Consider the following 24974-nt stretch of genomic DNA (forward strand, 5'->3'; position numbering starts at 1 on the left):
CCGGATCCAAGAGTTAGGAGATGCGATTGGATGAATATCTACGCTAAAGAGAACGAGTAGTCAAAGCAATATGTCGGCAAAACTATACTCCGTGTAGATTTGCGTCGGCCATCTTATTTAGAGAAATTTTAACCAGAACGTGATGACGTCTCCACCGTACTCGAAATCCGGGATTTATCGGGTCCAAACCTAGTAAATCCGAATTTAAGTGTCGAGCGAGACGCTCAAAATCGAATATGCGTATTTATTAATGCGATGGAGACGTGTGATTTACTGGATCCGCGCCTGATAAATCCCGGATTTAGGGGTGCGATGGAGACATGATCAATGTTTTCAACAGCATCTGTAGTTTTCAGTAGTTTTCAATGGGGCGATGAGCTTGTATCTTTGCGAAACGTCAAATTTATAATCGTAACGTTAATTTTCTTACACTACCGTAATTCTTATTAAGTAGTGAAACATGGTATACATCTCTGACGGTACGTACTGTGAGCTAAGCATTCTGAATGTATATGATACTTATCTTGTATTGTTTTTTAGAAGGACAAGTGCTGGAGTCGACACCTTGGACACTTGGCAGAATTTTGTCCATTCCTATAGGCATTCTTAATACGGTTTTCCTTTTGTAAGTATTTCGTGTGTTAATATTTTACAACTTTATTTCCTTTCAAGATAAGTGTTCATCTTAACGTAGACAGTTCAAGATCCAACATTTTTTCCATGCATCAAGGTGGATTATTTACTCCTTTAGAATGCCTTAACAAATCTCTTTTAGTTTCAGAACATTAGTTGACCCTAGCTTAAATAGTCGTGGCATTCAGTACACTCAAGACTACAGACTTGGCTCTGGGTAAGTTAATTCCTTAAAGCAATTCTTAATTAATACCTTAGTTAGTAGCATATATTTGAAAAAATCTTTGTTTTAAGGCCTCCACGTCCACCAACGCGTAGAATGGGAAGACCGAATACAGGGTCTGTAAGTGTTCCATTTGGTGGGTGTCGCAGTTGTGCTGGTTAAAGAAATAAAAATAAATGTTGAGTCTTAATGATAATCTATGCATATGAAATATAATATCTTCACAATTTACATGAAATAAAATTGTTAATTACCCTGTAATGATGAAATGATAATGATAATAAAATAATGGAAGTTTTGATGTAAATGGATTTATTTCAAAAATTAATTTTATCTTCATTTGAGACGATTACGATATCGAGAATGACCCATGCTAAAAGATTGCATTAATTAAGGAATCTTTTATATTTTCAAATAAAGATACCTACTGCACCTCTGTACAAAGCAGTGTAATTTATCGGCAAGCCAGCACCATGTGCTAGAAGAATACATGATGTTTTATTAACGATAACTCACTAATTAATCAAATTACTTAATTTTCGTGACAAGACCAGCTGCAATAGTGGTTCCGTCTACCCGGAGCATGATTCTACCAAGTTGTTTAATCTCTCTATATAACTCCATACAGATTGGTCTTTGCGTACTGATTTCAACTATAGCACTAGAGTTCTTTGCCAAGCATCGGGGATACTTTTTGACAACTTCCCCCGTGCTTTTATGAAGATGCGCTATCAATTTTGTTATGACAGCAGGCTCGACCAAAGATTGCTGGTGAACCACTACTGGGAGACCTTTTGTAATGGGTATCGCAATAGCGAATGTTACAATATGTGCTTGGAAACATGTTGTCGTTAGTACAGGATTTTGTACATGGCAAAGAATATCTCCTATCACGACGTTTTGCTGATCAATGCCTGATAACGTCACCGCTACATGATCTCCAGCGAATGCATTTGTAATAGAAATGTCGTCCATCTGCAGAGCTACAAGTTAATCATATATATATTTTTTTTATTTGCATAAAGAAAATAATAAATTCTGTTATGTTCGCATGCTCCTCGTTATCAATGATTTGACAAACCTTTGACAGAGCCAACCTCGTTGTGTGGCATGACCAATACCTTGTCACCGATCGAGACTATCCCAGTTTCAACTGGGCCAGAGACGCAGAATCCAGAGCCCGTTCCCTTGAATATATCATTAACGGACAGACGAAACGGTTTGCTAATAGGACGTTCAGGACACTTGAAGCTATCGATAACGTCTATGAGAGTTGGTCCGTTATACCTAAAAGAACAGTTTGCAAAAATACACTAATCGAGACAAAGTTGCAATAAATTTCTATACAGTTAAATAAAATATTCCAAGATGACGGACCATTTCGAGAGGCCTTCAGCCGTCGGCGAGGCGACAATGTTTTCTCCGGATAATCCGCTACAGGGCACAAAAGTAACAGAATCTTTGTACCCTGCTTGTCTCAAGAAGGTGCTCAGCTTCTCAACGATCTCGTTGAATCTATCTTGAGACCAGTCGACTGTATCCAGTTTATTAACGACTACTGCTAACTGGTTGACTCCTACGAAGCATAATTAAGATATATCGCATCGGTATAACGACATACGAGACCGAATTCAATCGGGATAAGTCCATAAAAATATGAATAAGTTGATAAAAAGTTACCAAGTGATCGCAGCAGGAGAGCATGCTCTCTCGTCTGACCACCGCTATCGAATCCCGTTTCGAATTCTCCTCTGGTCGCATCGACTACCAGAAGGGCTACGTCAGCTCGGGTAGCCCCACTGATCATATTTGGTATAAAGTCTTTATGACCGGGAGCGTCAAGGAGTGCAATATTTTTGGTCTCCGTCTCAAACTTGGAGTGTCCGACGTCCATTGTGATCCCACGCTCTCTAAAAAATAAATAAAGGATATTAGTATTAACACATTCACGACCGCCAAATTTTTTCCGTTTCAAATACTGAGTACCGGCGAAAATAATGAAATCCTGAAACTGGTTGCCGTAAACTTCTATCGTGTATCGTTATGGACGTGATTCACGTCAGCGGCAATCAGGAATAGAATTTAAAAAGACGTGAATCCACGTCAGCGATCGCGAATGTGTTAATAGAAAATGATAAAAAGAGACGACGTACCTCTCTTCCCCGGTCTCGTCGAGAACCCAAGCATAGGCGAAGGACTGTTTTCCTATTTTTTTGCTTTCCTGCTGATGCTTGTGCATCACTCTACTTGGAATTTGGCCCAGATCGCAAAGAAGTCTCCCCAGTAGCGTGCTCTTCCCGGCGTCGACGTGTCCAACTACCACCAAATTCAGTTGATCCTTGCTAGTCGCTCGCTTACTCTTGTACAAAGTCAGGACATCGGTTTTATTGTCTGAGTATTTAGATTTCGACTCTAATTCGGGAGTGGTTCTGCCCGAAGCAGGAGACCGACGCCTCGGTGTCCCAGCTTTCGAGGATAACGTCTTCTTCTCTTTCTGAAAACCTTCATTCTTTCTCCTATTGTCAGGGGAATTTCTGTCCGAGGCGGGACTTTGCGCTCTGGGGCTTTCTAGTCTTGGATAAAGCAGATCAGGATTTTCCGATCCACTTAGGTCGAATCCTTTAACGATGGTCTTGGTAGCTGCGGGGACGACTTTTACTCCTGGTGATGCTAGCTGGATCGTTGGTTTTGTTGATATCTTATTACCTACCATAAAATTACTTTACAATTATTCAAGGGGTATTATTTGCAAGAAATAATTTCGTGGGTGCACTCAGAAAATGTATTGGATAAACCAACATGATTCCTAGGACACAAAATGTCCGTACAATGGATAAAAATAGAGTTCACATTTTGACAAATTCATATAATAATAAAAGGATAACGAGTAACGTCACAGTCACTTTTCACGAAGCTTCGTTAAAATTCACGAGTCAGCTTCGTGCTATTCCAAAAATGTTTTATATGTACTTCGTATGTCAGAAGAATAAAAAATATATTTAAGTCTCTTCCTATTGTTACGTTAGAGGTATACAATAGGTTGTGAATTTGTAAACTTGGTGAAAATCTCTTCATTATAATTCTGGGCTTTCGAACAATAAAATTCATAAAAAATAAAAGACAGAAAAAACAAGGTAAAGGAACAGTGGGTGCACGTTCAAGGATTCTTTCGATTATCTTCGATTTAATCTCGCCAGGATTAAACTGTCCGGTGACGGTGTAGAAAAATCAAAAGGTTTAACGTAATGAACTTCTGACTCCTGAACTCTCAAGTATGGTTTCTTTGTTTTCCACTTTCTGCACAGCACTCTGCCAAACAGTGAGACCATTTTGCTCGAATGTTTAAGGTCGCTGTATTGTAAGCTGCTTAAATCCAAATTATACCAATACTTGGTATCTATTATTGCATCGTCAAGTTCCACCGAGTCGGAATGCAAGTCCAGGGCAATGTCCATGTGAAAATGATCTACAAGTGACGAATCAACTTTGTCGGCAGGCTTTGCGATCTCAGAATTTGTGATTAATGCAGTACTGAGATCAATGATACACTCATCCGGTGAAGAACTTCTATTCTTTGGTAGATTAAGAGTTTCTTCCGTTGGGTTCTCGCATCTTGCATCAACACTGCTGATATCAGCCATTGGAGAAATACACACATTGGAGAAATTCTTTCTGATAGAATCAATTGATGATTCCTGGTCTCTGTTCACTTGTATTTGGCTATTATCGTTTGGTTTTTCTGGATTCTCGGTGCAAAGGTTTTTTAACGACAGAGTTTCAGGAGTGCTATCAGAATTACTTTTTGTACGTAGTTTTGGAATAAAAAAACCAGAATTTGGGGCTGATGAATTCATAGGTGAACCAGAAAGGTCACTCAAATTGCTAGACTTTTTTAAATGATGTGATGTAAGATCTGCTAATGTCCCAAAAGATGGTATGCTTGTGGTACTTTTAGGGGATGCAATTAATAGAGGAGAAAAAGATTTAGCATGGTTAGCTATCATGTCTGAAAGGGAAGAAAACGATTTTGTACTACTAGCATCACTTTTAGAATCTTGCGAGCTGGTCAAAGACTCTTTTAAAGAAACTTCACTTGTTCGGTCGTGTGTACTACACGGTCTGCTTGACAATTCCCATTTCGATTGATCAGGAAATGTGATTAAATTGGGAAAAGAATTAAATGAGGAACCTTACCTTACGGACGGAGTATAGCAGCACATGGAAAAAAAACAGAAAAGTTCCATGGTCAAAAATGCTAATGTATAATATTTCTTAACAATAAAGGAAAGTAAATATACATTCGAAAAGAAGCCTATCTTGTTATATACTTATAATGTATAATCTTTCAAACATACCTATGTGAGTATTTAGCTCCTTTTTCAAAGGTGTTTGACCTACAAAATATTCTTTTATCATTAATCAAATTAGAATTACAAAAAGTATTTTACCAAAAAGTTATAACTTCACCTTTAGGTGGCAATTCCTTTAAAATTGCATCCAGCACAACCTCCGTATTAAAATTGGTTTCGATAAGCCGTCGCGACAGAACCGAATCGCTTATTATGTCACCAACGATATCTCTAATAACTTTAATCGATGATAATAATTTAGCTTTGTCTGAATCCGAAAGTTGCAGAGTCTTGTATCTTCCCGTTGACAGTTCTTGCGCATCCTCGTTGCCCTCCTCTATATCCGCCTCGGTAAGAAATGACGATATGTCCTGTTTCTTGGCACGATCATATAAGAATTGCTCCACTGTAATAATAACCAAATATTTGTTCCAATGCCCATAATGTTGAGTCGTGTCTTTATAGTATTAATTCGGGAAGAGCAACTTACCACCCGGAGAGACACAGTAGTCGTCGTCTGGTACAGAGTGTCCATACACGTCATCGTAACCGTCGTATTCTGAACATATGTAAGACAATGAAGCGTTATTTAATGCTTTTAATAAACTATCTTCCCATTCGAGGAACGTAATAGTGTAATTATTAAGGAAATGTAGAACCAGTCACGAAAAGAACATGTCGATAGATAACCTAACCTAACATAACAAAACTTTAACCTACCGTCGGAGTAGTTCATACTACGAACATCTCGATGTCGGGACATCTTCGGTAATTGGGCAACTTAGTCGACTACAAGTTAATAAATGCACAGACAATTAAAGCTCAACATTTCTTTAACGGTTAATAAACTCTTGACCGTGCTCTGCGATTTACCAATATCAGTACGGACAAAGGCTTTCACAACACCTGACAACACCGTCATGGATCGCCACGAACAAAGCAGAGAGCAGAGAGCGGCCATGCCACTGAAATTCTGCACTCGCCTCGCTTAAGCGTATGTAGGCGGTAAAGTTGTTTCAGAGAGGGAGAGATTTGTATGATTTGCATCCTAGTCGCTCAAAATCTAGTGAGACCCGATTTTTTCATATTCCCGGATAGCTATCCTTCGTATAAAGATATCTGCCAGATAAAGGTTAACCTTGAATCATAAGATCATATTATTACTATCCACATTATTTTAGGTTACAATTTAAATGTGCAATGAAAGGGTCAAACAACTTCTAACTGGACTGTACGTACAATGGCGGACATGAATGCCTCCCCTGCAGATACGGCATCGCCTGTGCAGGATGGGAGGGCATTGATGTCTCCCAGTGTACATTGGCGGGCATGAATGCCTCCCCTGCAGATACGGCATCGCCTGTGCAGGATGGGAGGGCATTGATGTCTCCCAGTGTACAAAAGTATACGTTGAAAATTGACGAACACGAAACAGAAAAATTTAGGCACGGAACGTGCGAAACATATCCTTTATTACCCGGACATAGGAGAACGATTCGAACGGACCGCATCGGTTGAATCGAATCCAGCCGTGCCGACTCCGGGCAAGCAGGTCGCGTGGTCAGGACGCACGCCCCTCGCTAACCGATCTCGAGCTCGTTAATTACATTACATTACGTTATAGTACGATATGTACATACATCGATAAGTCGCGTCTTTACAAACGGTAACGGCCCCTAATGACTATGTACATACAAGTCGAGGCGTTCGCTCCCGGAAGGTACCGAGCCCTCCGAGATCCAACGTTTACGTTCCGCTTGGACCCTTTCGTGCCGGTCCTCGGCAAAGTTGGAATTAACCCTCCTCTCCTCTGCCGGATAGGAGGGAACGCGACGTTCGGAGCAATTACGTCGCACCGTATCCGAGTGGGGCAGCTTGCCGTGAAAGATCCAACTTCTCCCCGGACGGCCGCGCGTTCCGGAGAGTTCCTCGAGGAACGTCTCGAGGAACGCTCGAGGGAAAGGGTGCGAACACCCTGCAGGAATATTATTCCGCGCGGCGGGCGCGTTCACCGCCAACACGTATTCCGATATCGCGAGGTTCGATCTCCTCCGCGTGGCCGCTCGTATATTTACATGTATAATTTATATACCGAGCTAGAGAGGAAGGTAGCGGCCGCACCGTCCCTGCGGCCGTATCCTCGTTCCGCGTCTACCGCCCACGACCCCGCGTCCTCGTTTCCGCTCGATCCTCTCCGCGGTTCGAGGATCGTTCCCGGAAACGTTTAACCGAACCGTCATCGGGAATTCCACGGAAAAGGTCCTCCGAGGACCGCGGACGATTCCTCGTTTTCTTACCGGAAAGCAACAAGGCCTCGACCGGGAGAGGGAGAGGGAGAAGGACTCGGCATCCTGGTCGCGAGGATGCGATTAATTATCGCGTGCCTCCGAGGAAGCTCATCGATGCATCCGCCGAGCCGGCCAGGTCCTCGGTCGAGGTCCGCGCCCGACACCTAGTCCGAGGGCGCGGAACTCTCGTCGATGGCCGCCAAGTGGTGGTCCGGGTCTAGGGTTGGCCCGGCGACCTCAGGGGGCGCGGGGGCCGGAGTCGATTGACTCGCGGATGTGGAGCTCAGGTCGCTGTAGTAGGCACTGCTGGGGGCACTGCTCAGCGTGGGACCGTCCGGTTCCGCGTCGCTTCCGGTGTAGGCCGTGTTCTGGTAGGAGGGGTGCTCCGGGGCCTCGCCGTCCCCCGGGACGTGGCGGTGGCGGTGGTGATGGTGGTGATGGTGGTGGTGGTGCAGGTGCCGAGCGTGGTAGCGTCTAGCCTGGCCGGGCCTCGGGGTGGAGGGGCCGTTCTCGTACATCTCGTAGTCCGGTTCCTGCAACCTGGAATTGTCGCGAGTACAGATCGGCCTGCCGCCGGCGGTCCGAGGGGTCGCGAGGGAGGGTTACCTTTGGCTCCGACGCAGCCGGGACGCGTCGCTCCTCGGGTCGTCCCCGTAGCGACGGTGGAGTCCGGCGACGTCCAGCTCATGGTACTCGTCGTCGCGCGCGCCGGAAGCGGACCCGTAGGTCGAGCTTCCCCGGGTCCGCGACCGCGGATCGCTCGCGTAGCTGGCCGCCTGCGAGTCCAGCTCGGCGTAGAGGGCCTCGTCGGTCTGCATGTGCGTGTAGTGGTTCTCTACGGGGAGATTCATCGCCCTCCTGTGTCGGGGCAGCGACAGAGGAGTCGTCAGGACGCCGGGAACGCCGCCGCCGGCGCCACCCCCCGTCCCTCCAGGGCCGCCGCCCCTGCGGGACCCCAGCCACGACCACACGTTGCGTCCTGTGGGCCGGAGACGCGTCTCGTTAGGCAAGGGCTCGCGATCGGGAGTGTTCACACAAGATTTACCCGGACTCGGGGCCACGTCGTGATAAGGCGGCAGCTTGTCCAGCTCCAGGGACGACCGCTCGGGCACGACGGAGACGCCTCCCCCGGTGCCCGCGCCGCTCCCCGGCGGCGCCGACTCCTGGCCGGACTCGTCCATGGAGACTCCACAGCAACCGGCTAAGGACCGACGACAAAAGGCTAGAGTTTTCGCCGCGAGGAAGCCGACCCCTCCGTCTCTCCCTTCGTGAGGGTGGGAGGGAGGGAGGGAGAGGGAACCGTAATTAATTCGGGTGATCCTCGCACTCGAGCGCGCCGGTGACCCCGCGGTGTCGCTCGTCGCCGATCGTATCGATCGGATGACTTTAATCGGAAAGTTAATTAGACGAGTCTCCGGTATCGTCTCGGCGCGGAGGAAGAGATAAAGAAGGAGAGGAACCGTTAACGCGAGCGCATGCAGAAGTCGATCGTTTTTAAAGGGAGTGCCCTTACCCCTGCCGGTTGTACTCTTCAGCCTGAAACAAAGAAACGAGACGATCCCTTAGTCGCGTTTGTCCCCGTTACCATTTATCCAGCGTCGAAAGATGGGGCGAGGAGGACGGGAAAAAGAAACGGTCGCGCTTCCGCCCGGCGGTCCTCGAGGAGGAGACGCAATCGGTCCGGCGGATTCTTCTCGAGATTACGAGTGCGTCCTTAGGGACGTTAACGTCGGCCACGTGCAATGGTACCGGCTTGGTTGCATCCCAACGAGTGCTCACTCGTAGATCGCTTCCAAGAGGAAATACCACCGACTCCGGTCGATTCTCGCGCCGCGAACCGAGCAAAGCAGGGAGATCCTGGTACCGACCTTCTGCAGTGGAGGAGGGTCACCATGACGATGGCGCCGATGCCGGCGGACACCAGCGACACTATCACCAGTGTCAGAAGCCAGCCGAGCTCTCCAGGTGCTTCTGGAAGGCAAAAAAGGGTCCGGATGAGTCGGTGCCTATCGCCGTTGGTCGGTCCACGACTCGCCGCGCCCTGGGACGGGGAGGCGCTTCGGTCGGAGACAAGGAATCCAAAGGGAACCAAAGGGAACCAAAGGGAACCAAAGGGAACCAAAGGGAACCAAAGGGAACTAAAGGGAATCAAAGGGAACCAAAGGGAACCAAAGGGAACCAAGGAGAACCAAAGGGCTCGCTCCGAGTACCGCCGCGACTGGTTTTCGCCGCTCGGTATCGATTCTAGAAATCGCACCTCGGTCGTCCGTGCTCTCGCGTCGAAAGTGGAGTCGCCCAAGGCGACTGTCCTCTCCCTGTAATTAAAGGGGAGCCAAATCGAGACATCGAACGAGGAACCGGCGCAGATCGCCGAGTTGACAAGGGATAAGTCCGCTCGGCGGTAGGGAGAGGAGAGAAGGGCGGGACGCGGCAAATAGATGGCGAAATACGCCTACGAGATGGCGCCGGGGGGGATCCGGGGGGGAATAAAAATTCTCTGGGAGCCGCGATTAAAAAGTCCCCGGCTTGGCGATCGCGCGAGATGGCTCAATTATGGGGCCCCTCTCGGTTCGGCCTCGAGGCCCCCGTCGCTCCCGGTAAATTATCGCCCCCTGGAGGTGCTGCGAAAAAGCTCGCGCCGTGCCCGTTTGCTGATTCGCGGGAAGATTCGCGAGACCCCGGGGGAACGAGTCGACCAGGGCGCGGGGCGACCCGGGCGACCGGAGTTTCGAATCCGAAATTCCAAAGGCCGGATTCCGCTCTGGAAGCGATCCGGATCGGCGATTTTATCTCGCGAAATCCCCGCGGACGTCTCGCCGCGATCCGTAGCGGAAGGCCCCGAACTGGTTTCGCGTTAGGCCCGGCCTAGGAGCCGGAGTCACGCGCGGAAGGGACGATTCCGATTTCGGTCGGCACCCTCGCCCACCGTCTCGACGGGATCCTTCGAGCCTGGAACGAACGGTGGTCTTTTTCTCCCACCGAAGAAAGATCGGTCGCGGGGAGTTCGAGCGGAGGTGCCAGCCGTAGAGAAACTCGATTGAATTTCTCTCGTCCGGACGTTTTCGACGTCCCCTTATCGTAGCCGATCTTCGATCTCCGATCCCCTGCGTCGTCCTTCGCGATTCGCCGAGGCGCGGCGTTATTGGCGTTTTCGTCCGAGAGGTTCTCGAACCGAGGTCTCGGATTCGGATCGCGTCGGCGGATCTCGGATGAAATCTGCCTCGGCCTCGAACGTCGAGTTCCGCTTTGATTGGCGTCGGGAAGAGGGAAGACGTCTCCCCTCTCTCGGGGCGGACGGAACGGGAGAGGTAAAGGCAGGAAATCGGGGAAAAATAGAATTTGGCCGGTCGTCTCCGCGACGAAGACGGTACGGTAGGAAAGCGGGAAAATCACCCAGAGCGCCGTCGAGGGAGAAGCCGTGCCTGTCGTTCCTCCAGGCCCAGGAACAGAGGTCGCAGGTCGTGAGGCCGTCGGTGGAGACGCCGTCCTCCGGGAGATAGGGGGGCCGCGGGGGCGGGGGGACGAAACTGCCGATCACCGTCCACAAAGAGTCCACGTCGTTTCCGGTCCCCGTGTAGTGCAACAGCTCCTCCTCCACGACGCCGGCGAACCAGTCCACGTCGTTGACGGTGCTCCCCAGGCCGCTCGAGGTGCTCGCGGTCATCTGAAAGAGGAAACGCCCTCGTGAACGATCGGTCCTTCGGACGCGAGCCTCCTTTGGAGCTCGCCCATTAAGTCGAAGGTAACGTGGCCGAACTCGAGGTGAGACGAGCCCACACAATGGCTCGTATCGATCGGCTTAATTACCGTGATATCGGCGTAATTAAAGGTCGTTGTAAGACCGAGCCTGACTTTGGTCCGGTCGCTCTGGTCGCTTTGGTCGCTTTGGTCGGAGCGCGCCTTTCGTCGCGTCCTCCAGGACGCCATTATATTCCGCGCCGAGACCTCGAAGCCGGACGAAACGCGCTTTATCGTACCCAGCGTCCCGACGCTCCGCTCCGGCCCTAGCCAAGTCGTCGGGGCTCGAAACAAGCGGCGTGCGCTGTCATTTCGGAAAGCCATTTTGGAATCGCGCCGTCACGGTAGAGAAAATTTCCAGCGTTCGTGCCAGTTAGCTTCGCCTAAGGATTTTCTTTCAGGGTCTTCGGGTTTGGAAAATCGATCGACTAGAGTCGGAAAGAGCCCGGGAGGCGACCGAGTTCACGAGAGGAGCGTCGAACCGGTGAGTGGAGTCTCCGTTCCTTTCTCAATTTCCGCGATCCCCTCGGCACCGCCTCTTCGGAGCCCGCGACCGCCGGTTGCCCGGGAGCCCCGGCCTCCTGTCCGGGGTTTCGACGCCCGAGGGCCCGTCCTCGGTTTGACCGGTCGTTAAGTTAGGTTTGAGGGCCCGGCCGTATATAACGGATAATTGACAGCCGACCGGGCAGCAGTTTGCTTTGCATGGACGTTCGATTCGAGGAGGCGACTCGCCTCGACTTTGCCCGCGGATCGGGTGCGATTTCGACGGCGCGGAATCGCCGCGACTGTCCCTCGTCTCGAGAGTCGTCCCGATTTCGCCCGCGAAGATCGAGCAAATGGGACCCGACCGAGGCGACGACGTCTCGAGCCGGTCCCGGGGTAGGATATTCGGCGCCGATCGAAACGTCCCTCTCGGTCCGGAATCCCCGCTCCCTCGCTGGGTCGAGCGCGGAGCGAAGAGCGAGCGACTACTTTGTCCGTTTGCGAGAGCTGAATCACCGGGTTGGTTTCCTTTCACGAGCCCGATGGCAGCCGTTCTCGGCATCGAGGCCTGTGGTCTTCGTCCGCGGAGAGCATAATGACTCAATCCGCGATCTGGCTTGCTTTCCCCTCTTATCCCCCCTCGGAGAACCGGAGGAATCTCTCCACCTCTTGTTCGGGCCTCGAGGATTACCGCGCCACCTTCCCTCCGCCCCTCACGATCTCGGTCGAGTTCTCCTCTCCTTTCCTCTTGCCGAGCTCGGCATCGTCGGCGCGTTTCCCTCCGAGCCGCCACCGGGAAGCGCGCCCGAGCCGCTTTCCGCTCCTCCGTCGAGCCGTCCCGGGTAGGACTCGGCTCGGGACGTCCGATGGCGGGTACGATTCGATCGGTCGGATCCTCCGGGGACGGGAGAGACGAGTCTCCGGCTCGTTTCCCCGCGGAGGGTGGAAGGGAGTCGGAGAGTCGACCGAGCGCCCGGGCGGGGAAAATCCGTCGTTTTCACGGACTCCTGCAGTCTCGCGAACAAGACGGCGCGTGCCGACGTCGTTCGACTCGGCGTCCTCGGGCCGGGCTTTATCTCGGAAAGGAAAAGACGAGGAGGAAGAGCCGCGGCTTGCGCGAGGGAGAGGGCCGGGGCCAGTCGGCGCGAAAGAGAGAACCTGTTATTTCGCCCTCTCGGAGACTCGGAGATTACACGCTGTCACGCCGTCCCCTTCCCGGCCCCCTCCGTGCTCGGCCTCCACCGTCCCCTTTGGTGCCCCTCCGTGCCCCTCCGCCAACCCCTTGGGTGAAATACGTCCGACGTCTTCTTCGCGCGCCATTCCCGGCGCCGATGCGATTTTCATCGCTGCCTCGCTCTCCCCCTCGTCCCCCTTCGGGGCCACCACTCCTCTGGGCCAATCGGCGCCGAATTTCGTTCGATCGAATTTCCTCCGAGATCGGGGGAGGAACGGCGCCCGGTCGGTCCGGACTCGGGTCCTTTTCGGGCCCCGCGATAAGCGCCGCTATCGGCGGACCGGGGACGGCTCGGGGCCCCAGGGGGAGAGGGCGGTCGGCGGGGTACAAAGGTTAATGAGCGCGCAGGCGCAACCTATTATTTCAGCCCGTCGGGCCCGGTGCCCCTCTCCCCCCGACCTCGGCCGACCGGAGCGGAGTCGGGCCTTTCCCCGAGCCGGGGCTCTCCGCCTGGAGGGGCCGCGACGGAAGACGCCGGAGGAGCGTCGGTTGAGAACCTGTCCGTGCGTGCGTGCACCTGCGGGGAAGCTGCCGAGGCGAAGCGTCCTCCCGGGAGGAGGAGAAGCGGCAGACCTTGAGCTGCCACGGACCTCCAGACGTCTTCATCCTGCCCCGAGTCGCGGCGTCGACGGGGCCCGAAAGAAGGCCCCGCCGCTTCTCGACTCGGCGGCGGACCTCGTCGCCGCGGTCGCGGCGGAACCGCGGCCGACCCGCGGCCGGAGCGCGGCGCCGACAAAGTCCGAATCGTTAGGGCCCGGCCCCCGTTTTATCTCGGGCCCGGTTCGCTGCCGACCGAGGTGGTCCGCTCTGCTGGTGGCCCGCTCGCACTTACACACGCAATCGCGCGTTCGATCTCGGGTCGCGGTCCGGGTTGGTCCGGGTTGGTCCGCGGGACCGAATCTCCCTCTCCCTCGGCCCTCCCCTCCGGTCCCGTCGATCCTCCACTCACCGCGTTCCGCCTCCTTCGCTTCGCGTGGAACCGGGCCCCTCGGGAGCTGTCGCGAATCGAGGATCGATGGGGCTCGATCGAGTCGAGCCGTCGATTCCTCGAAGCCGGCCGTCCGGAGGTTCGGGGTTCCGCGGCCGATCCCGCCTCGATCGCGCGACGGACCCGTTCTCGTAATAAAGACGTCCCTGCCGTAACGGACCGCGGCAACCCGGAGAGGCGGCCTACCGACGAGATTTCGCGTCCGGATAAGCAGGTCCTAATTTAAGAGGCGACCTTAACGGGCCCGGGTCGGTCCCGGGGCCTTCGGAGGAGAGGCGCGCGAAATCGGTCGGACCGACGCTCGTTCCGAGACTTCCTAATTTCCATGCAAATCGGCCAATTTATTCCTCGACGCGGCCGAACTCGAAAGCATCGCGTTAATGCCGCGTTCTCGGAGTCCCTCCACCCCGGACCCCTCGGGCCCCTCGGCCGAGAGAGACACTCGGTTTAATTAACGAACCGGGCCGATCGCTCGTTAATCGAACGCCTAATGGATCGATGCGATTGGCCACGGTAGAGCACGAGCGCCTACACGTGGAGACGTCGGGCCCTTTCCTCAGGGCGAACCCGATCATCCGAAGGGATTCTTTCCCGGCACCTCCGCCGATAGTCCTTCGGGCGCGATAATCTCGAGGGTTTACGGGCCCGAGCGTTTATAAGGGGGCCGTTTTACGGCGGTTTTACGGCAGCGCCGGGGCGCGCCCGCCGCCTTTCGATTCCCGAAACTAGGAACTAAAGGAGCCGCGGGATTGGGCCCTCGTTAGGGCCTAGTCGAGTTCCCGGCCGGCCGGGGCCTGGTAGCGCGGCAAATTAATATTTGCTCTCGGCGGCGCCGCCAAATTGCCTCCTGAAATATAGCCGGGAGGACTCCTCCCTTCCCCAGGACGAAACGCGAACCCGGCCCATCGACATCGCCGTCGGCGGGAGCGGGCTCGCTTTCGCGCGGGATAAAGTCAATCGTGCTCTCTCGAGAGGGGGGTGCGCGTCTTTCCCTCCCTCTCGCGCCGACCAATTAAGGGTTATCGCGCGGCCGGAGATACCCGCTCTCGCAGGCAAACCCCGTGATTTATGGCGACTCCGCGGCTCGCCGAGGAGGGATCGTTTGCGGGTTCTCGCGGTTTCGCGATAATTTGTCCCACCGTGTCATCGGAGACGGCGTGGCCCCCCGAGAGGGACGATCGAGGGACGTCGACGAGGGGATCGGTTCGAGGGATTTCGCGGGACGTCTCGCGTCGGGCCGCGAGGTGGACGAGGATTTACGTCGAGTCCCGTAAACGCAAACGACGCCGTGAGATACTCACCCCGAGATCCTCCATGGTGCGGGAATATCCGGTGCGCGGAACGATCCCTGGCCGGATAACGCGTTCACCGCCACTCGGGCGAGCTCGGTCGGGGACGTTTCTCGGGGATCCCGGCCCCGGTCGCCGCTTCGAGGTTTCGGGCCACTCCGGGCGACGCGACGACGCCCCGCGTCGTCATGTCGGGCGCGCGACGGAAGCCCGGGTCCGGCCACCGATCCCCGCTCCTCGGGGTCCCTCGGGCGACGAAGAGGCGCAAGAGAGGCGGGCGGCGCGTCCTCGCGAGACCTCATCGAGGACCGGCCCGCGGCGTCCGAGTCCCCGGAGTCAGCCGACGGCGGGCATGACCGCCCTGGTGCTCGTCGACTCCTGCGCGGTTCGGCGACTCCTTTCGCGGCCGACGGGTGGAGGCGAGACAAGACTGGCGGCGAGATTCACGGTCCCGAGGCACGACGCCACTGAGAGAGCCCTCGACGTGGAGTTGCGGCTCGGGTGGGGACTCACCGGGCCCTCGCCCCTGCCTTTCTCCTGCCGGTCCCCTCCACCGGCCGACCGCCCAAGGCTTCGACCGTTATCTCGCGCGAGAGCGCGGGAGGCTTTATTATATTTACGAGGCGTTATCGAGTCGATCCAACGATATTGATTCCTCGCTCGCCGCGGAGATCGCCGTCCGCCGCCTCGGCGGAGGATCGTCCGGGCCCGAACCGACGGGTCGACGCGAGCTCCCGGGGCGGCCGCGCCGACTTGTCTCGACCGCGCTGATCGCTTCTTTTCCGCAGCGGACGAGCCGGCATGCCGCCCGGGAGGTGCGCCGACGTCGCCAGGGGCGCCACTCTGGAGGGCATCGTGGGCTACGTCCTGAGACGGACGAGGCTCCCGGCGTCCAGGGCTCGGCACGAGGTCTTCGGGGTCCTGAAGGCGGGAATCGCGCTGCGGAAGATCGAGCGCACTCGGGCCGGCACCTACGTGCTGACGACGGAGAGGCCCGCGGCCCTCGCCGGCAGGATTCGCGAGCCCGAGTTCCTCGACGACAGCAGCGGCACCGACTCCTCCGCTTGACGGTCGCCGGAGGTGCCGCGGGAGCCCCAGGTGTCGCCGAATCTCCCGACTCGCCGCCTAGGTTCGCCTCGACCCTCGGAATCTCGTGTCGTTCCTCGCGGTCCTCCTCCTTGACCTCCCAGAGGGGTCGGGCCCGACGGGATCCTTTTGCTCTCGCCGGGCGGGATTTATCTTTCGCCGGCCACGGTCGCATCCTCGGGCCCGTCCACCCGAAAGTCTCGGCGAGGTCGTACGTTATCGAGTCGGTATAGGGTTTCCTGGTTTGGAATGTCCCCTCGCGGTCGTTTCGCGGACGGCGAGGACGATAACAACCCGCAGTGGACCCCGGGTAGATCCCGAAGGGGCGGCCGGCTCTCCGACCGAGGAACCGGAGGAACCGGAAGCGGTCTTTGGAGAGCCTTCTCCGACTTTCAGCCGCGAGGCCGAATCGATCTACCGTGACGGTCCGTCACGGACCGGTCACGGGCCCGTCATCGGGGGGACCCGGCTGCGGAAAAAATTCCCGTCCCTGTGTGGGTGATCCGGTCGGCGCGGAGTTTTCCCTGGGCGAGTGGAGGGAAGGCCCGAGACCGCGCGCGGGGCCGAGGGCAGAAAAATGGCGGAAGAACGGGGAGCGTGCCTAACGTCTCTATCGAGCGGCGAAACCGGCATCGCGTGTCGAAATCGGCCAGGCCCTTTGTGCCCCTGGATTTCTGGAGCACGCCCTCTCCTCGTGGGGTCAGAGAAACGCGAAGCGGAGGTCCCCCGGACCGTCGACGTCATCCCCCGTCGACGAGTCCGTCGAGAAGCTCGGAGGATTTCTCGGCAGGATCGCTCGGCCGACGTCGAAAACGCCGCCCGGGCCCGAACAAAGGGCCGCAACCTGCACCCAAAACAAACATCGCCCCGGCATTATTCGGGCCGGCATTCGTTCCCCTTGGCAAGAACAATCGGGGAGACGGAGTCGCCTTCCTCTCTCCGGCGCGTTCACCCGCACCGACGAAAGGGAGGGTCCCGTCACCTCTCTGCCCGGGAAATTCGTTTCCGCCGAGACCGAGTCCGGTTCCGTCCGGAGGGACGTCCTCGCCTTTCGGGCGCGAGGACGCGGCTCCGCGGGGCAAAATCGCTCGGGAGGGGACGAGGTCCGCGCCGGAGAGCATCTTGCCGTTAACGACTCGTCGCTCCTAATTTACGGCCCATTAATTAGGGACCGGACAAAAGTGGGCGCGATAAAATCGTAGAACGGACGGGGCGCGTAATCTCGACGCCGGGACGCGCGCAGTTTTCGCGTCCACCTCGGGCCCGCTCGATCTCCGAGGAAAAGCCCGAAGGAGAGCCGGGTGATTTACGAGCGAGCAGGGGGCAGGGACGCATGCAAATTCGGCCGTCCCCTCCTTTGGCGGCCCATTGTCTCGGGTCTATTTATCTCGAGCGTCGGTTCAGAGAATCGAGGGGCCGAGAGTCGCTCGCGCCGGGGGCGGCGTCGAGGTCGCGTCAGGTGTCGCGATAGTCCGACCCGGTTCGTCCCCGCTGCGCGAGTCCGGAAGGAGCCAGTCCCACGGTCCCGCTTTCCGCGACCGTCTCGCGGCCGAAGGGCGGAGGGGAGGATCGTTTCCTGGTGGCCCTCGTTCTCTTTGTTTTGCCCGGTCGAAGCCGAAGCCGGTTTGCATAAGAAGCGAGGTGGCGAGGAAGGCAGGCCGGCGTAGAGGTGGTCGGGGTAAGTTTCAAACGAGTTTGGAAGCCGCCACCGGGCCCTTCGACGACCCTTTTTCGGGGCCGGCGCTTGCCAGAGGGAGGGTGGGTGGCGACGCCGACGCCGACGTCGACGACAAGAAGCCTAGGCGTCCAGGAGGGCAGAGCCGGATTCCACGCAATCAACGTTACCGCGCGCCGAGCCGAGATACGTCCCGAGGAATCCTCCTTCTTGTTCGGGGCCCCGATGTTTCGGCCGTGAGTTCTCGAGGGCCCTTCATGGGGCCCCCCCGACGAGTCCCCCGAAGGTCCCCGGAGTCGAGGGCGCGATTCATCGAATACCGAAGTGCCGAGCGCGTCCGACTCGCCCGGAGCCCGAAGACCCGGCACACCGGGCGAGGTCGGACCGGGTCGGGCCGGGTCGGGTCCCGAAGAAGGCCGGGAATGCGAGTCGCCGGTCGACGGCAAGAAAGGACCGGCGATTTAATAAAATCAATATTAATTGCCGGTCGGGCACTGCGCGCCATACCACTCGTTGAATATTCAAAGTCTCCGGGGGAAAAAAGCCGTTTATGGGAGCGGGCGTCGCGCGGGGTCCAGTTTTTGCCGGGAGCGCCGGAGCGGCTTCGCAGTTTAATCGGAGAGATATTCCTCTCGACCCCCCTCGCCGGCCGGGTTCCGTCCGCGTTTGATTAATTAATGCTCCGGTGCCATTTTAATTTGGTAAAAAAGACGTCCCCGAGCTGCGTCGCGTCGCGTCACGTCGCGGGGTCCCGCCCCGGCGAGAAGGAAGAGCTTCTCCGGAGCGAGCACCTCCACCCGAGACCGGCGCGGACCGCGCACTCGGTCAAGGGCGGCCGCGAGTCCCCCTGACCTCGTCGTCGCCGCCGAAGTCGTCCGCCCGGAGTACTCGGCGCGGCTGCAGGGAGCGGAGAGACCGACGGAACGTATACCCGATCCGAGCGTAGATCATCCTCGATGTCTTCGGAGCCTCCCACCTAAGTATTCCCATTAAGATCGTATCGAGGGGCCAAAACTAATAACCAATCACCGGCCCGAGAGAGGGTGTACGCGCTCGCGGCTTTATCATTATCCAATATATTCGATATTACGATCGAGGCCCCGAGAGGGGCAGGGCCGGCACTCCGGGGATATTCGTGGGACCTTCGGTCTCGAAATTAGAGGACGCTTCGGCGCCGATCGCCTGGAGATCCGAGGGTGGCTCCCGTCCCCCTGGGGTCGAGCGTCGCGCAAGCGACCCCGCTGGGGGTTCCTTCGGTTCCTCCAGGTCGGTTTCCGACTGGCTCCTCGGCTCCGGAATTGAAGGACGTGCCCCGGTCGAAGGAATCATGCTCGCCGATTAACGTCCCATTGTCTAGGCGGTCCGGGAAACGACCGCCCGGCGGAGAGCCTAGGTGCGTCCGTCGGAAAGTCATCGGGAATCGTTTAAACGCCCTCCCCCTCGCGTCCCTGCCCGACCGGAGGGGACCCATCGCCCGGGGTGTCGGAGAAAATCGAGGGGCCGATCGATCGATAATTGCTCGTTAAGCCCGAAGCCTGACTCGACGCTTCCTCGGAGCGTTCCTCGCGGCGTTCCCGAATCCCCGTTACGGCGCGTCGTCGTCCTCGGAGCGGTTCGCGGCCCACGTGGGGAAAGAGGAGGTCGATTCTCCCGCGTTTTTGTCCCCGATGAAATCCCCCGTTTTCTGCCGGGCCGACGCGGTTCTTTCCGCTCCGCGGGAAGGAACGAAACGTCGACGGAAAAAGTTGCGGCTCTTTGCCGGTCCACCGGTGCCGGACTCTCGCGAAACCGTACACCCGCGCATACCTCGGCAACCTCTACGAGGTTTCGATATCCTGGAACTCCGGAGGGCTTCCGCGCTCCCCGGAGCCGGGGAAAAAATTTCCCCCCCCGCTTCTCCTTCCCGCGTGGCTCGCTCGGATCGAAGCCCGAGAAATTTCACCCGGAGTCTCGCGGCCCGGTCAATGGTTCATTAGGAGAGACAAAAAGTCGAGAAGTCGAGACCGCCGAACAATCGGCCTAACTACGCGGCCGTCCGAGGATCGACGCGCGACCTCCACGGTGAAAGCGAGGAGAGGAAGCGGAGGGTGCGGGACGCGCCGCGGGAGATCGGTCGCGAGAGCCCCGGATCGCTTCGAGCCTTTCTCTCGCGCGTCGAGCGCGATAACTCGCGGCCTCCCTGATTGCCCATTATCCGACCGGTCGCGGTCGCCGAGTTTCTCGTCCGAGGTGGCGGGCCGCGAATGTCCGGAAAATTGGCCCATACTTAATCAAAAATAAAAAAGTGTTTCAGTTTTTCAGCTAGCCCCTACCTTTTTTGAAACTCGGTCTTTTTTTCTTTTTTTTTTAGTTGTACCGGATTGTACTAGTAGTACCAAACATTGTACCTCTGGAAAAAAATTAATTAAATTAATTAAATAATACATCATAGAGAATATAAAAAGTAGGTTATGTAAAGAAAAATTTTCGAGCAATTCCGATCGAAATTTCCGAGTTTCTCGTCCGAGGTGGCGGGCCGCGAATGTCCGGAAAATTGGCCACTACTTTATCGAAAATGAAGAAATGTTCAGTTTTTCAGCTAGCCCCTACTTTCTTGAAACTCGATCTTTTTTTCTTTAGTTATACCGGATTGTACTGGTTGTACCAAACGTTTGAAAAAAAAAATTATATAAATATAATACACCTTAGAGAATGTAAAAAGGAGGTTATGTAAAGAAAAATGTTTTTCTTTCCGCGCTCCCCATTTTTCCCCACCCGGAAAAGTTTTGGATTGAAAATGAAAAACTTTAACCGCTCGTACTCTCTTGTACCCCCTTCTACGTCGATTTTTTTCGCCATCGGGATTTTTTCCTCCATTTTTTTCTGCCATCGCTTCAGCCCGAGGGGAAGGTTCCTCCCTTTAAATTGGTCTTTGGCGCGAGCGGCTGCGACTTTTTTCGAAAAGTAGGGACCAACTACACGGACATGAGCCGAGACGGCGGCGCGGCAGGACGGACCCTCCGGTTGCGGGACAAACGAGCTTCGAAGGCTCTGGGTAAAGGTCCTTCGGCGAGAGGAAGGCGCAGACGACGGCCAGACTCGCGGAAACGAGCTCGCGAGTCGAATTTCCGGCTTTGGCCGGGTACTCGCGTAAAAGGTGTCGGCGCGATCCTGCACGCTCGTGCCTCTCGGTGATTCATTCCCCGAGAGGCGTCCGGCGGAACCGGGACCGGGCGCGTCGTCGGTCGGGAATTACCACACCAGGGGAGCGCGCAGCCTCCGGGAGGGCCGGGAAGGCCGGAAAGGGCGCCAAAGGGCGCCGGGCGGCATTAAACGTCGCTCATCCTCCTCGTAAAGCAAAGGCCGACGCCCTCGTCCGGCACCTTGCCGACGTCCTCTCCGGCAGGTCGAGCGTCGCCGTTCCGGCATTCGGGAAATCGACGTCGATCGAAGAAGCCGCGGAAAGGAGTCCCTTCTCGTCGCCCTTTCGCATCCTTGACCCCGGACGGCGTCCAGCGTAGCCGATAATTCACCCCGGTGCATCGGCCTCGAGGAATCGTCGGAGATCGGCGCGGACTCGAATGCACCGTGCAAAATGGGCCGCGCGAGCGTGACGTCGCGCATTAAGGGTACCCTCTCGCGTAGCCGACGCCGACGGTGCGTTTCGGGGAACGCGGAGCGCCGGGAGGAGGGCTCGGACGGATCGCGTGCCAGGGTCGGGAGGTAGAGGGGAAAGGAGAGGGCCGGAGGGCCGGCCGTGCGTTAAAAATGAAGACATTCGGATGAAGATACGATTCCGTATAAATCACCGGGCCCGCCCGGTCTCGCTCTCGGCTCCTGCCGGCCCCGACCGGGCCGCTCGGCGTCCCTGGACGTCGGGACGCGGGACTCGGAATTTCCGCCCCGCGCTTCCGGGGACCCGGCCGGTCCCACGATTCCCGTCCCGCCCCGGGTCGGCCGGACCGCGCCGGTGGTCGTTAATAATCTCATAGTGGCGAAACAAAGAGCGGAGTCCCGCGAGGCCGGGAACGTCGGTACTCGCGGGTGTCCGATGCGTCCGATAGGTCGGACTCGGGCATAAACGATCGCGAGTCGGCCTCGCCCCCTCCGATGGGCGCAACGAAACGGCCCAGCCGCTCCTCCTCTACAGGCCGACCTTGACCCCCGGGTCGCCTCTGCTTTCCGAGTTTCCCGGCGCGGAGAGGACTCCGGCCGGGGGCGACCCGGAAGGGGAGGGAGGCTCGACCGATTTTCGACGCGGCGCCGCTAAATCACCGCGCGAGCTCGGATAGCGATCGCTCGGCCATAATTGTAGGACTATTCGTACGTTATTGGCTCGTATATTATTTGGCCGCGATTCAATGAGTCCCTCGGCCGGCGCGAGGAGGAGGAAGCGACGCGCCGTCCCGGTCGATGGTATCTCCCTCGGTCGTTAAGTCGCGCATTCGCGATATCGAGCGGCGCTGATGAATGGCGCGCGCGGCATTTTTCCCCGGGATTATTAACGTTAAAATTGAATGCACCCCGCGAGATCTCGCGCGCGGGACGGGGGACCGGCTGGGAGAGGAGCCAGCGCAAAAGGAAAGAGTCGAAGGAACGGCGAGTCGATCTCGACGCGCGATAGCTCGCTCGGTAGTTCTCCCTCTGCGCTATTAATTCGCTCCCGCGCGCCGTTCGCACCCTCCGAGGCCGGGACCGGTCCGGGGCCGACCTGGACCGACCGCGATACGATCGGCCAGGAGGACGATTCGGCCCTCGGTCCCGAAGTCGCGACTAGCTTTCCACTCCGACGCGGCGGAGGATCGCACTTTTCTGCATAATTTCCGGCCCCTTCCGGCCGTTCCGCCCCGTCGCCGCGACCCCTCGTCGGCTAGGGAAAGGAAGATCGTAAAAAGTGCGACCGAAAGGAGAACGCGTAGCGAACTCGACGGTCGTCGGGGTTCTCGATCCGCTCTTGTCCGAACGAACTCGCCGTCACACCCTGGCGAAACCCGAGACGGCGATCATTTCACGCTCTCCCGCGCCGAAAGTCGCGAATCCCTCTCTCTCTTTCTCTCTCTCTCCTTCGCTGTGGATCGAAGGTCCGACTCTCGCTTCCGACCTTCCAGGTTCGCAGATACGGAGCCGAAACCCCTTGGGTTCCCGAAGAAGGACCGGTCATGCAGGACGCGGCCAGGGACGAGCCCGGGGCCGGCCCTCTAGACGACGACGACTGCGAAGACGTGAGTACCACTCCAATCGCTCGGGTTTCGACTGACCGATTCACCCTTTCAGGCGGAGAAGATCCCCGTCACGACGACGACGACCAGGAACGCCCTGATAACCACCCAGCTCGGCCCTTGCGAGTCCTACCCCCACCGAGTTAAGGTCAGCGTCGTCGGCGTCAGCAACGTCGGCATGGCCTGCGCCATCGCGATTCTCATGCGAGTACGTCCCTCCACCGAGTACCTCCTAGGGAACCCCTCGCTCCTTCGTCCCTCGTTTCAGAGGACGGCCAGCGAGGTGTGCCTCGTGGACAAGGACAAGGAGAGAGCCCGGGCCGAGGCCGAGGACATCCAGCACGCGGGCGTCTTCCTGGGCTGTCCGCTGGTCGTCGGCGGGTCAGGTATTCTCGGGTACTTTCGGGCACTCCGGGCCCCCTCCTCTGGAAAGACATCTCGTCGAGTTCGCGGGGGAGTCTTTTCCCGGGGAATCTCCGGGGGGATCGGCGCGTTTAAAGGATCAGCCGTCGTCTCGCCTCCTCGTCAGGCCCCGGGGACGGTGGCTCTCCGTCGAATTCTCCGATTCTTGTATCTCGGGGTCCCATCTCGTCCCGGGCAGGAACGCGTTCCTGCACGGGGCCCGACTTCCCCCGAGGGATCGCCGCCGTAAATCTCGCGTATTTATTTATCGGGCGCCGGATCGCCGACGTGTACGCGTCAGGGGCGCGAGATACCCTCCGAGTTACGGCGAGGCGAGGCCGAAGCCCCTCTCGACTTCCGTCGCTCCACGCATCTTCTCCAGACATAAGCTCGGTGAAGGACTCGACCGTGGTGGTCGTCTCCGTGAACGAGCCCCGTCCTGGCGAGAAGCCGGACGTCGCGAAGAACCTCGAGATCTTCAGGACGATCGTCCCCGGGATCGTCAAGTTCGCCTGCCGGGCCGTCCTGGTGATCGCGACCCCGCCGGTCGAGGTCATGAGCTACATCGCCTGGAAATTCTCCAAGCTGTGTCGCAACCGCGTCCTCGGCGTCGGCACCCTGGTAGACAGCGTGCGATTCCAGAGCCTCGTAGGCCGGAGGCTGGGGCTCGCCCCCTCCGCCGTCCACTGCACGAGCATCGGGGCCCAGGGCGTCAATTCCGGTGCGTCTCGCCCCCTTTTTACCCGGTAAACTCTCCCCGATGAACCGCTTGGAACGTCCCCGACAGTGCCGGTGTGGTCGGGGCTCCACGTGGCAGGGACGAGGCTGCGAGACGTCAACCCCAAGATGGGCGAGGACGACGACCCTGAGGGGTGGCAGGACGTCGCCAAGGAAGTGGCCGAGACGCAAGTGGACCGAATTTCTCCGAGACCGGTCCCGATCGATCCCCGTCCTCACCCTTGCCCGTCTTTTCAGGAAGGCCAGGCTGGACGAGAGGATGGGCGACCGGGGACCCAGCTGCTGGGCCCTGGGATTCTGCGCGGCCGAGATCGTCGACGCCGTCGTCAGGAACACCAAAGTCGTTCTCCCCGTGGCCACCTACGTTCACGTAAGCAATGTTCCAGGAGTCTCTCCGAGGACCGGGTCGACCTCTCGTCTCTTTCCAGAGCTGTTCCCACGGGACCGACAAGGACGTGTTCATGTCCGTTCCCTGCGTCGTCTGCCGGGAAGGAGTCCACTGCACTCTGCGTCAAAAGTTAACCGACTCGGAGAAATCCGCGGTGCAGACTTGCGCGGACAACATTCGAGGAGTGCTCAGGGAGTCCGGGATCTTCCAAGACGTCCAGGAGGAGGCAGAGTTCTGACTTTCCCCCGCGAGATTCGAAAGT

At 56.8% G+C, this 24974-nt stretch overlaps 4 protein-coding genes across 5 annotated transcripts; 2 read left to right on the forward strand and 2 right to left on the reverse strand.

Annotated features, from left to right (window-relative positions):
- The first annotated feature begins 195 nt into the window (after positions 1-195).
- Positions 196-1087, forward strand: LOC105699232 (selenoprotein K-like). The gene is made up of 4 exons (XM_012424078.2): positions 196-479; positions 541-625; positions 776-850; positions 928-1087. The coding sequence occupies exons 1-4, from the start codon at positions 461-463 to the stop codon at positions 1016-1018; spliced, it is 270 nt and encodes an 89-aa protein (XP_012279501.1). The 5' UTR covers positions 196-460; the 3' UTR covers positions 1019-1087.
- A 64-nt stretch (positions 1088-1151) lies between these two features.
- LOC105699231 (HBS1-like protein) lies at positions 1152-6121 on the reverse strand. Its single transcript, XM_012424077.1, has 9 exons — positions 5926-6121; positions 5696-5764; positions 5324-5611; positions 5212-5250; positions 3010-3562; positions 2537-2766; positions 2234-2432; positions 1938-2143; positions 1152-1839 (listed from the first exon to the last, which is right to left on the reverse strand). The coding sequence occupies exons 1-9, from the start codon at positions 5966-5968 to the stop codon at positions 1385-1387; spliced, it is 2082 nt and encodes a 693-aa protein (XP_012279500.1). The 5' UTR covers positions 5969-6121; the 3' UTR covers positions 1152-1384.
- Positions 6122-6704: 583 nt separating this feature from the next.
- On the reverse strand, positions 6705-15336 carry LOC105699052 (E3 SUMO-protein ligase CBX4). 2 transcript variants are annotated; one of them, XM_023433896.1, is made up of 7 exons: positions 15238-15336; positions 10887-11157; positions 9362-9461; positions 9007-9029; positions 8539-8694; positions 8100-8472; positions 6705-8033 (listed from the first exon to the last, which is right to left on the reverse strand). In XM_023433896.1, the coding sequence occupies exons 1-7, from the start codon at positions 15250-15252 to the stop codon at positions 7658-7660; spliced, it is 1314 nt and encodes a 437-aa protein (XP_023289664.1). In that variant the 5' UTR covers positions 15253-15336; the 3' UTR covers positions 6705-7657. The 2 variants fall into 2 exon arrangements, with proteins under 2 accessions (XP_023289664.1, XP_012279176.1); XM_012423753.2 differs by having other exon boundaries at positions 9362-9464.
- Positions 15337-23104: 7768 nt separating this feature from the next.
- LOC105699016 (L-lactate dehydrogenase A chain-like) lies at positions 23105-24972 on the forward strand. Its single transcript, XM_023433912.1, has 7 exons — positions 23105-23187; positions 23240-23392; positions 23453-23570; positions 23969-24307; positions 24374-24495; positions 24566-24694; positions 24753-24972. The coding sequence occupies exons 1-7, from the start codon at positions 23125-23127 to the stop codon at positions 24948-24950; spliced, it is 1122 nt and encodes a 373-aa protein (XP_023289680.1). The 5' UTR covers positions 23105-23124; the 3' UTR covers positions 24951-24972.
- Positions 24973-24974: the final 2 nt, after the last annotated feature.

The sequence above is a fragment of the Orussus abietinus genome, unplaced genomic scaffold (genome assembly GCF_000612105.2).
Source record: "Orussus abietinus isolate OABI.00-Male unplaced genomic scaffold, Oabi_2.0 scaffold3, whole genome shotgun sequence".
NCBI lineage: Eukaryota > Metazoa > Arthropoda > Insecta > Hymenoptera > Orussidae > Orussus > Orussus abietinus.

Excerpts from the sequence above, each read along its gene's own strand:
- LOC105699232 (XM_012424078.2), top strand. Across the intron at positions 626-775 it reads CTTAATACGGTTTTCCTTTT|TTTCAGAACATTAGTTGACC; the intron begins GTAAGTATTTCG and ends AATCTCTTTTAG. Across the intron at positions 851-927 it reads GACTACAGACTTGGCTCTGG|GCCTCCACGTCCACCAACGC; the intron begins GTAAGTTAATTC and ends CTTTGTTTTAAG.
- LOC105699231 (XM_012424077.1), bottom strand. The coding sequence starts at position 5,968 with ATGTCCCGACATCGAGATGTTCGTAGTATGAACTACTCCGACG. Across the intron at positions 5,251-5,323 it reads AAAGGAATTGCCACCTAAAG|GTCAAACACCTTTGAAAAAG; the intron begins GTGAAGTTATAA and ends AATATTTTGTAG. Across the intron at positions 2,433-2,536 it reads TCTCCTGCTGCGATCACTTG|GAGTCAACCAGTTAGCAGTA; the intron begins GTAACTTTTTAT and ends TATGCTTCGTAG.
- LOC105699052 (XM_012423753.2), bottom strand. Across the intron at positions 8,473-8,538 it reads CGACGTGGCCCCGAGTCCGG|GACGCAACGTGTGGTCGTGG; the intron begins GTAAATCTTGTG and ends TCCGGCCCACAG. Across the intron at positions 8,034-8,099 it reads CGGCTGCGTCGGAGCCAAAG|GTTGCAGGAACCGGACTACG; the intron begins GTAACCCTCCCT and ends CGACAATTCCAG.
- LOC105699016 (XM_023433912.1), top strand. The coding sequence starts at position 23,125 with ATGCAGGACGCGGCCAGGGACGAGCCCGGGGCCGGCCCTCTAGACGAC. Across the intron at positions 23,393-23,452 it reads CCATCGCGATTCTCATGCGA|AGGACGGCCAGCGAGGTGTG; the intron begins GTACGTCCCTCC and ends CCCTCGTTTCAG. Across the intron at positions 23,571-23,968 it reads GCTGGTCGTCGGCGGGTCAG|ACATAAGCTCGGTGAAGGAC; the intron begins GTATTCTCGGGT and ends CATCTTCTCCAG.